The 12199-nt window shown below is 34.1% G+C and overlaps 1 protein-coding gene across 1 annotated transcript in view; it reads right to left on the bottom strand.

The window, feature by feature from the left end:
* Positions 1–245: 245 nt before the first annotated feature.
* The window catches only part of EPHA5 (EPH receptor A5), a 317049-nt gene continuing 305095 nt past the window's right edge, over positions 246–12199 (bottom strand). The window contains exons 13-15 of the mRNA XM_030888562.2: positions 11887–12080; positions 8192–8347; positions 246–654 (exon numbers count right to left, since the gene is read on the bottom strand). Of these exons, the coding sequence (XP_030744422.1) occupies positions 549–654; positions 8192–8347; positions 11887–12080 (456 nt within the window). The 3' untranslated portion in view covers positions 246–548. The remainder of the gene's footprint in view (positions 655–8191; positions 8348–11886; positions 12081–12199) is intronic.

Genomic DNA, 12199 nt, shown 5'->3' with positions numbered 1-12199 from the left:
CTTCAGTCAGTAAAGGTGCCATATATAGTCATATATTTCATGGACAAAATCGTATGGAAGTACGGGGAAGGGCGGTGCTGTTTTAATATGTAGTCTCACGTTCTTTTCCCATGCAGGTTACATTTCTTCATGAAAAATGAGCACGCTGAGTGGACGATAAAGAAATTTTAGTAAAACACTGATTACAAATTCTGAGGCTGAGACAAATGCTCTCTTAAAGTTTAGACATCACTGAGTTTTCCCTTTTTTTTTTTTTTGTTAAAATAAATCTCAGGGCTTGTTTACAAAGTGCAGAGTCGTTCACTGGAACATCCATCCAAACCAAACCGCTGGGTGACAAGTCAATTCCAGGTCACAGAGAGCCCGCAGGACGGGGTAGAACTGCCCCGCGGCTCCCAAGGCTGGAATGGTTCAAGAAGCAGGCTGATGGATCATTCTCCCTGGGAGCAGCTGCTTGTTGGGACGGCTGGCCGTGGGGTTAGCAGCTGAGTATTAACCATGGTGCTACCAAGGCTCGTTTACGTGAAGCAGGGGTATTAAAAATGACGTTACAAGGGCACCATGCCGTTTACCAGCTGCACCTTCATTTCTTGAAGGCTGTTCATGATCTTCTTCTGGTGACCGACAAGAGTCACTCCGAGTCGCCTCAAATCCCTGCATGAAGAAAGCACACATTGGATGGATGTATTGATGTAGTTGGAAGCAAACCTCAACATTTCACACTGACATAAGGACAAACATTTTGGAGAAATGAATTGAATGAGCTCCAATTTCAAAGACTCGTTCCAAAATTGTACCTCGGAAATCTGTTCACAATTGAAAAAAAAAGCTGTTGTATTTATTTATAATAGGGAGTGAGTTCATACATATTTGTTCTTTTTTGATATCACTTTTATTAGTGGCACATATGGATGGAAAATAATTTTCACATGCTTATCAAGCAACTTTTCATTTAAAGGATGTATTTCATTGCACAAGCATTTCTTTTTATTTCTACTACAAGAAGCACAAAATATAACTGTAAAATTTTTCAATTAAGTCCAGTTGAAGACCAATTTTTTTCGAATAACTCATTGAATTTAATTTTTAAATAATAAAGATATTTTGATGATGATCACTACATTATTCCTATAACACTTTCAAATGTTTAATTTTTTTCCTTGAATCCCGAAGTCCTAGCAGTTTCTTCTTTACCTAACAGCTTCTACATCCTATTGACATTTAATCCATTCTAAGGTCTGCTACTATCTGCAGAGCTTTATAACCACCATACATATAACTATTGAACATTTTTATTCAACAGCTTTTTAGTGACACGAAAATTAGAGCTATCTAGATTTCTAAACTAACTAAGAATACTATCAGACTCAAGGCCAAGGTCTGTGGTTTCGCACTATTATTTCACAAGAGATTCAGCAATCATTATTCTAAAATGTTTTTGGAAAATGAAATGATTAAGATATATTTCACAAGTGATTAGCTTTATTTGTGGGGATTAATGAGCATTACAAATAAACATCTCTAACAAAGTCTTTGCCCTGTTATTTTTATTAATCTTTTTTTTTTTTTTTAAATTACTCTAAAAATGGAATATTTTCCCTTTCATTAAATCTTTTGATTTCAGAGTGTTTGTCTTTTTGGAAAATTGGGGGGATGGACATTATAATCATTAGAAACATCAATAGTTTTGGATGAATGGAAGAAATAATTGCATTTTCAGAGGACAGAATTAAGTAAAATATTGTCTAGTCTGTTTATTTATTTTAAAAAAATGTTTCCTCAAATAGTATCTTAGATTGATTTTTCTCTTTCATTTTTCTTTGATTTCTTATGAGAATGTCTGTAACATTCAAATGACTAAAAAGAGTCAACTGATACAGAAGAAACATATCCATTAAATGTAAATATTAAATATTACACTTCTTAGAAAGTATACCACGAGGCTTTTAATATGTTTTCTTTCTACTAAACCATGGTTTATCAGCCTCAGTAATGTTTACATTATGTCTGGAGAATTCTTTTTGACGGGGCACTCTCCCACGCATGTGTGAAGTTTAATCATCTGTCTAGGCTCAGTTTCCAGTATCACCGCAATCCTCTTTTTGATAACAAACATGTCTCTAGACATTGCCAAATGCCATCTGGGTTGCAAAATCTACCTGGTTGGAAACCATAGCATTTATTGTAAAAAAAAAAAAAAAAGTGATAATTATAGACAACTTCTTTCTATAGTACAGGCAAATAATCCTTTAAAATACATGTGCTTTTAAATATCCTTTTGACAAAGAAATAGAATATTGGATGCTTCAAATCACTTGGCTAGATATCATGGCGCAGGAAGGTGACCCCAAAGAACCCAGGGAGTTGGCACCAAAGTCCCTGGTGATCTTTTCTCATGATTCTGAGAGAGATGACAGTGAGCAAAGCACTTCACACAATATGCAAATCTTTATCCATTTGTAAAATGGAAATGTGGTAGATTCTAAACTTCAGGCATTTAGAATTCTACAAGGTGGTATCTAATGAAGGAAATGAAACACACATTCCTTTGCGGCTATGGTAAACCAATCTAAGCATTTACTGATTAATTAATATCCATGTGCATCTCTTTGTAATTTATTCATATGTCATGTAGATGTAGGTACTCATAAGTATTCCCTGGCAAATTTTGGACCTATACCCAGTGGAAAAGGGGAGAAAATTGAAACCTTCTTAATCTGAAAGCACTCAAATCCTTATACAGAATTCATTGATTAGGAACAAAATGAAATCATATATATATATATATAATTTAAATATATATGACAAATAAGGTTTGATGAAATAAGGTTCAGAAGTACTGACACGTATATAGATTCCTCACACACAATTTAAGTACTGTATGTGTACTGAATAAGTCACATTTGGTCTATTAATTAAATTGTTAGAAATGAGTTATTGCAAATTACCTTATACTTTATTGTGAACAATTTTAAGAAAATGATCGACAGATTTTCTCTGTCCCAAAATATAGATATTGCATATCTAGTATGAGAGCTTTAATTTTAAAAGTGTGCATGCGGCTGTGCATGGCACTGTGTGTTTTCTCTTCCAACCTTTAGAGTGCACTTCAATCATTCTTTTTTACTTTTTACTGCATGAGATACAAATATAGCCTCACTATCTGGAACTAACATGACCATAGGAATCATTATAGTCCAATGTTTTTCAAATTTTATTTTCATGGTATTGTCACGTTAAAGAAATTATTTTAAAGAATCATATTTTATTAACAAATCCAGGTATAAAACTCATGTTTATGAGCTAGTAAAATCTGTTCATCATCAGAACATTTCATACCTCTAGATTTAATGCTAAATTCCTTTTAATTTCCCCAGTGAACTAAACATGTACTTTTATTACAACATTAATTAAAAATTGAATGGATCCTTATGATGGAAATAAAGTAAACTCATTGAATCGCTATTTGTCTTGCTCCCTCTTTTTGTTTCTTTCTGGGATAAATGAAGTTTCAAAACATAGCCACGAATTTTACACACTGATATGATTTCAAAGGCTGTCAAATTTATGTGTTAATATTTACAGAGTAGCATGATTCTATTTTATACACTGTATATGTATCTTTATGCCATGTGATTTGTCACTGTAAAAACCCTTTGAGAGAAACAAGATCATTTATCTTTATAAAACAATATTCTGAAAATCAAAGTTGTTTCTTTGAAACATTTTTCTAATGATGCTATAAATGAGGTTTAAAATAATTATTAGCACAGGATTTTTAATAACGATTAATCATCTTTATTCCAATATTGGTAAGTAAATTAAAACAGTTTCTATTAAGTAGCTTAGTCTCATGATTATTGTAATTTCCAAAAATTCCCTTTTTACTACCTAAAGCAAATACTGAATGAGTAAATTAGTAATAATAATAATAATGTGAGAGAAATTTGCTAAAAATAAAATATTTTACTAGTTAATAATGAAGTTGCTTCTTTAATGGGGAAATGATTTTCTTAAAATATTTAGAAATGGTGTAAGATATCCTATTTTACGTGTTTTATTTTTGTATAGAGTAAACTTTATAGCTGAAGAAAATTTTAAAAGTATCCACACTTTATAAATAATATGCTGATATTTCATGAAAACCTATAATCATAAGCAGTAGCTCAGGTCAATAATGATGATGACAGACTATTTCAGAATAGGCTTACAAATCTAAATATGGGACTAGCATTGTTACAGACATATTACATTAATTTTAGATAATCAGTAAATATAATGAATTGCCATAAGTGTCCTTACCTACTGATATTTTAAAAGAATCCATAATATCAAACTATGTAAAAAGCACATATTTTGATGCTAAAACTGCAGCATTAAAAAGACAGGAAATAAGGATGTCTAGTTGATATTCAAACCTGGTCTTGGTTGTTCAGGAATCATCGTACCCATCCATGGGTACGTTGTTCTAGTCCTCATTTTCCTACATTCTCCTTCGTACACCTTTTAGGCATATCACTAAAAATTACCCATATCAACACTGACTTGATAGAAGCAGCCAGAAGAGAGGTGGATTGCTATTCACTAAATTATCATTGTTGTAGTTGCATCTTTAGTTGCATTTCCTATTCATTTAAATGAACCATTATAACTGTTTTTATATTTATATATTTGCTTCACAGATAAATGATGTTTACATTTAGAAATATATTTAACCATGGGTTTGTTATAGTTTTCGATGGATGATGCATCATGAGCACTAGGGCTGGGGTTTCAGCCTGTGTAGAGGAGAACACATGATTCTCTGCCTATTTTAGTGCGTAATTAATTATGTGCAGTGATTTTCTGCCTATTTTAGTGCGTAATTAATTATGTGCAGTGATTTTATTGCTAAGTTAAGAAATCGATTTGGTTCTGATATGGAGAAATCTTCATTTTAGTGATGTGAGACCCATCCTAATAAATAATAGTAAAAAGACAACTCCCGAAACCTACATCATAACTTGTAGAATATTCGAGTATATTATTTTGGGGACTTTGCTCGTTTTTCTGAATAACCAAAAGTTGACAGTATCACTTACAAAATAGCTGCTATGTTTTCTTGATCCCAATCTTTGGACTCAATTTTCAATTTAAAACAAGCTTACAGATGTGGATCATAGCTCATTGCTTATACTTGTACACATCACACATGATAGTATAGTTTGCCTCAGTATTGCGACAACAAAAGAGAAAGAATATCAAGTAGAACGGTCAACTCCGAATGCCACTTTTATTACACATGCTTTTATTCTAAGAATTCCAAGTTCTTCACTTCTGCTCCACATGAAGGGTACACACATGTGCTGGCAAAATTTAGAAACAAAACTAAACCTGTAGGCGGGAAATTTTAAACCAAATTATTGCATTCTTTATTCTTCTATAAAAGTAAACTGGGTGATATAAATTCAAATGCATTTTAGGGTAATTATAGGCAATTTTATCATTTTCCATCATTTATTTGGACTTTTTTCCTAAACAGTTTTACAGCTATGTGTATTTTATTCCATTTTCTAATATATATTAATAATAACTTTGACAATATTATTTTATGATTTTGATAGCATTATACAGATTCCATAAACTCGGTATTTAAATTCTAGGTGCATGCCATGTGTGAAAATTCAGTAACAGGATGCTTTAAGAGCTTTTGTTTATTTTTTGCTAATATCACAGTTCTGTTGACCATTATTCCTTAAATGATTGCATTTTTTTAAAAGAAGGATCAAAAGAAGTTGCTTGTTACTCCTGATTTTGTAAGCTAGTTAGTTGTACAGTGGACCCTCGTTTATCGCGGTTAATCGGTTCTAGACCCTACCGTGATAAATGAAATTCCGCGAAGTAGGATTCCTTATTTGTAAATCAAATATTTTCGTAGTTAGAGTATAGAGGACATGAAAAAACACCCTTTAGTCACCATTACACTCGCACACAATTACAGTACAGAAGCGTGTACAGTATGAGCCAATCAGTGGCAGTAATGACAGAGCATGCGCTGTTACGCAAAAACCGCGATAGAGTGAAGCCGTGGAAGTCGAAGCGCGAAGTGGCGAGGGTTCACTGTATTCTGATAAGTATGCCCAAACCAATTAGAAAAATATGGTCAAAATCTCATAAACAATTCCTCTGTCTAAAGACACTGGACTTTCCAAAAAGTTAACTTCCCGGGAGTTAGAATTTGCTGACTCACCTCTCTGTGAGGGAACATGTCAATGACTATCAGCTCTGGGGATCTGATACAATTGATCCCAATGGACAATCAAGTGCATTGTCATATTCTTCGAACAAGAAGATGCCAGTAAATCTGTCAATTTCCCACCATTCTTCTGGTCTCAGCAAATGAATTAAGAGATAAACTACAAAAGTGAAGGCAATCCAGCAGGCTGACAAAATTAATAGAGAGGGAAGAGTAACCAGAATCAAGGCAATGGGTGCTGACTAGAGGGGAATTAGTAGAGTCCAGGAAAGAGATGAGGAAAAGTATAGAAGAGGTTTTCAGGACTTGAAACAAAACATTCAGAAAGAAGGAGATTTAAGAAAGGGTCAGAGAGAAAAGTAAGGGAAAATCGCTACAGAAAAAAAAGAGCTGTTGGAAGCATAGTGCTAAAATATACAGGATAGTTATATTCTAGGGCCCCAAAGAAATAAAGAGAAACACACACACACTTAATATAAAACCATTCTTTGTTATTAAAAATAGCCTCTGAAGGGAGAAGAAAACATACATATGTGAATGTGTGCTATTTTAATAAACGAAGAGACGTCATTTAATGCAAATAATTTTATTATGTTATATTACAAGTAATCTGACATTGGGTAGAAGAAATACCTACAGTATCATTTTAATATAAAATGACAAATGAATTTAATAAATTAAAGTGATCATTTTTACTGAAAAATTAAATAGCAATTATGCAAAATAGTTATAAATTATCAGTAAATTCTTCAGCTTATCTTTAAATATAACACAAATAAATCCTTTGTGTGTGAAGAAATAATAGTTAAAGCACATGTGTGATTAAGTGGGTGATTCAGTGGTGATGGTGAAAATGAGATTTCATAAATGGAGAAAACTGAGTGGCAATTTTATGTCTGTACTGTTATAAGTGTAAGGGAAGAAAACTGCTGAGAATGTGGCATTAACTGGTGCTAAATGGTGGTACCCTGTTCCCTATTGTGGGGGTTGACAGCGAATTTATTGAATAGAAGTATTCTGTAACAATAGACATGCTGACAGAAAACTGCTCAATGTGCACATTATGTGAAATAAAGGAAAAAGGCAGTTGTTTTTTGTGCTTTAGTACAGTTTACAATGTTGCAGTACTTTGAATAATAGTTTAACCTTTGAATTTGTGGTTAATTTGAAGTATGTTATCACTAAATCCAGAGGTTAAAATATTATTAATGTTAACATAATCTAGATGAAACTACAATGGATACAGTTAATTTTAACAAATAACACATATTAGGCTAAAATAATTACACAGAGATTTTATAACAAAATACAAAAAGCTGACAATCATAAATAATTTAGTGCTTAACATCTAGCGATTTTTATTGAATAAGAAGTCATAAAGTGTATCTTAAACGTGCAAACAGAAAAGGGCACAGTTGGTTCCACTGAGATTGTACTGAAAGCAAATCCTAGGCAGGATCAAAAATACCCTGTGCCGCAGGCTACCGTGTGTACCACTTGGAGATTTAAACGAGATTCCTGCCCTCATGAGCTTTGTTTTCACTGTGGTGACCTGGATATTCACTGAAGATAGACAATATTTAATCATTTGTTATTATACAGAACGAGCCATACCAATTGTGCTTACAGTTTGTTTTGTATTTACATTCATATAACATAGATAACCAGTATAAAACTTTGTCAGGAAAACATCTTCTTCACAGCACATTAATAGCAGTATTTTGTCACGGGGCTGCTACTAAAAGAACTCAAATGCTAACCTATGAAGCCAAGAAGCAAAGGGACCGGGAACAAGTCGCATTAACCATGCAGTGGTGAACAATACAGGCTGACAAAAGAGAAGGCTTCTTTGAAAGCTGCCGCACGTAGACACAGTTAATTGATCTCCCTGGCCCCCATCCAGATTGGTTTCCTTGCCCCAACAACTACGTAAAAATGATCAGAAAAGTTACTCACTCCAAGGTCACCTGAGCCACAGCGTCCATTGAACTGTATCCGTTTTCCATGAAAATCTCCGTATAGCGGCCCATTTTGATGGCTTCCAGCCATTCACCTACTGATCTGTATGCCCCGGAACCCAAGGGCCCATGTTCTGACAATAAATTAGATACTCTAAAATACATAAAACATAAATATTTAAATTACATTTTAAAATGTTTTATAATAGATTCCGTTGTAACATTAGGTGATTGCAAGGAATCTTTGGGTCTACAATAATATGCAAATGCTAACATGAAGGAAAATAAAAGTTAGGAGGACATAAAATCACCTCATCGGGAGTTTTTTAATCCATATTAATAAGGATTTATAATAGGTGAAAAGGGAAATTTTCTGCAAACACATCATTAGCTAATGTTTTTGTGGGATTTACATATATATTTACTTCTAACTATTGGTCTCTTTGGAAAAATAATTTAAAATGCTACTATATATGGATATGCAGAAAAATTCATGCAAAATCAGTGGCATCCAGATTTTGCTACCTAAAACACTGGTTTACTTAAAGATACTTTTCTTGTATACCTAGAAGCCATTTACCTAGAAATGTATACTCCTACATAGGGGGTACTTTTTAATTTATCTAGAGAAGGGAGAATATAGATAATAAAATATAGCTTCAAATAAATATGAAAAAGCAATTGCACCAACTCTTAACTATATTAGGTTCATATTCTTTGGTCAATTATGATTACAATTTCTAGAACTCTATCTCCCGAAGCCCTGGTGGTATAACAGTTTTGCATTGGGTTGCCAGGCAAAAGGTGAGCAGTTCGAAACCACCAGCCCCTCCTTGGGAAAAAGATAAGGTTTTCTACTCCCTAACAAGTTAATGCTGCACATCTACAGGTGTAGTTCTACCCTGTCTTGGAGGGCAGGCACCCCGTGAGTACGAAATGACCCCCTGGCAATGAATGATCCTAAGGAAATATGGTAGGTAACATGTACATGGAAATTTTTATTTGTTTGCTGATGAAATAAACACTGAAAACCATTTAAATGTCCATCGGATGAGTAATTTCACCTACAAGATATGAGACAGAAAGTCTTTGCTAATCTTCTCTTATCTTTTTTTATATCATGTGTACTTCAATTTATTTTCTTCAAATACCATTCTATGGAATTTCTCTTGTTGAGATAATAACCCAGTTTGCCAAAATCTGTAGACATGTAAAAGTCGATATGGTAAATGATGTGCAAGAAACAATCATAATCAGAACATGTCTGTCCTTGTCTACTTCAAACATTTTTCAATGAGTCTTCATTTCCAGAGCTACCATTACCAGTATGCTCCTGATTCTTCCACACTTTTGTTTGTCTGCTATTTCCTTTGTTCCGGAGTTTAATTGGAAGACAGCAGGACTTCTTCTTATCTCTTCTCTCTTTAAGCTAAAATTCCACTCTAGGTAATTTTATCTACTTTCATGACTTTAAATAACATCACATACCAAAATGTCCTGACTTTAATCTATAATATGCCTCTCATGTCAATTAGATATATGCTACCTACTAGATGTATACACACATTCTTCATCTTTTCTATATCTAAAACATCCTACACTACTTTCCATTTTAGCAGAGGACACAGCAGTCCACTCTGCTCCTTTTCAGTCTCTTCACCCAAGATATTAGGGCACTTACAGCATATTTTTACTTCTAGTATACTGCCCATCTGGCTATTTCATAACATTTTAGTTCAAGAAATCATAATATCTTACCTACAAAACTTCTCTAGCCTTCTAGTTTTCCTCAGGAATTCTACTTGAACTCATTCAACCAAATCCAAATTATTTTTTTAAAAGCTTTTTTTCCCTAATAAATCATTTTATTGGGTTCTCTTACAGCTCATAACAATCATCAAAAGGTATTCTTTTTCAATCTCTCTCTCCTTTAACAATGTTAGAGATAAACATAGCAGCAGCCTGTGCCTCTTTGTCCAATGTTCTGCACTTAGCACATAGCCGAAGAACGACACAAGTAGACAGACACGAAATGTGAGCATTTTGTAGACAATTGCCACCAGTAAACACATGCTCTTCATTAATTGACTTTTAAGACTTGTGACATGGTGGAGACAGAAAGAGACATGATGCATTAGAAACTATTGCTTGAAACTGAGATTGGCAGATAACCAAGAAATATTAATGGATATTGAGTACTATTGTCTTAAAGTTAAATTTGTTTTAATGAAACCCTGTATGTGTATTTCCACTACAGTAAGCGGAATAAAAAACATAGCCCAGAAGAAAACATAAAATTTCTTTGAAAATGTCAATCTGCTTTAAAAGTGAAGTGATAATGCAGATGATGTACATTAAAAAGACATTTGCAATTTGCTTCTATGATTTATTTTCTCAAGTCCATTTGTGACAACCTATCTTACACAACCTAATTAAATTAGTGGATGTCAGATGAGGTAGTTTATTGTGCCAACCTGGCTGATAAACACATGTTGGGTTAATTGAAGGGTGGAGGGATAAATGGTTCAGTGAGCCTCGCCTTTCTAGTTCTTGGTCTCTTGCTCTATGATGGTCACACAGGGTGCAGCTGCCTTAGCCAGTTCTCTGCTTCAACCGGCAAGGCTCACTTTCTGCAAAACATCCCCTAAAGAAGCCACATGGAGCTACCCCGATGCAGCCCTCGGTGCTGGAGCACCCCTGCCAGTGTTGAGATGTTTACATGTTCACTGATTGGGTTTTCGTCCTGCAGTTGGCATCACAGAGTGTGTTTTGTGAGATGGAGGAGGACTCTGTGGATTGGTGTTGGACATACGGATTCATGTTGGACTTGTGGGCTTGGGCAGCATTGGGTTGGGATGTTTTCTTGATGTGCACTTAACCTTTATATAAAACTCTCCCTTATACATGAGTTTCTGTGGATTTTGCTTCTCTAAAGTTCCCAGACTAACACATGAGATAAAAAGAATTTTCCTATGATAATAAATAACTCAAAAGCAGGTATTTGGGAAACGACATAAAAAATAATTGCTACTACGATGCATTTTCAGTTGTTTCTGTAGAAAATCAATAATACCTGAACAGCATTTGCAAAATCATTCCTCCTTTGTATTTATTTTGTGTCCAGTAAAAAAATGTAATGTCAGAATCACAGAATTTGTATAACTTTATCAATGAAATATTTCTCATTCATTTTGTTATAATTGACAATTACATATGTTACTTTCATGATATCATTCATTATAAGAATAGACAACTGTCTCAAGTATAGTACATTCTCAAGTACTGAATAAGATAGTACATTTTGCAGGAGGATACTTTTGTATTTTCAGAATAAATGGAGAAGCATACTTCCCACAATGGAATCATTATTTAGTACATTTATATCCCGTTCAGAACAGTAACTGTATGCATGCATGCATAGGACCTGAAGGCTCAGTGCAGGGGATCTCACTGTTCATTCACTAGGACAGACACTAAAATGAATCCTGAAGAAGCTAGAGAGTGATTTCTACTCGAGATGTCTGGTTCGAAATATGTCAGCACTTTATATTGGTCACTTAATATTATATTAAAATAAGTAAAAACATCATTTAGAAAAACAGCCAATGCAAGAAAACCATATTAATGAAATATATTTGTGACATCAGCCTGTATTAGCTACATTCAGGGACATCCCACAGGCTCGCCTCCTACCTGCTTGATGCATTGACTAGCGTCTTCAAGCTACTTGGGTTGCGAATCAGTTTGTCCAACATGTTGACGATTTCCTCAAACTTGGGTCTGCTATTTCGATCTTTCTGCCAGCAATCCAGCATTAATTGGTAGAGAGCAGCCGGACAGTCCATGGGGCTTGGTAGACGGTAGCCTTCTTCTACTGCTTTAATTACCTGGATGGAGCAAAAGAAACCAGCAGTGCAATTTAGTACAGAATGATTTCAGAAACGCCCACGGTAAACTTTAATCTTTTCTATTCTCTCAGAAATAGCAACTACAATTATTGACTCTA

The sequence above is a fragment of the Echinops telfairi genome, unplaced genomic scaffold, assembly GCF_000313985.2.
Source record: "Echinops telfairi isolate 266 unplaced genomic scaffold, ASM31398v2 ScPeMD7_7468;HRSCAF=8506_0, whole genome shotgun sequence".
Taxonomy (NCBI): domain Eukaryota; kingdom Metazoa; phylum Chordata; class Mammalia; order Afrosoricida; family Tenrecidae; genus Echinops; species Echinops telfairi.
The sequence above is the reverse complement of the archived record's forward strand: the minus strand, read 5'-3'. Positions and strand labels throughout refer to the sequence as shown.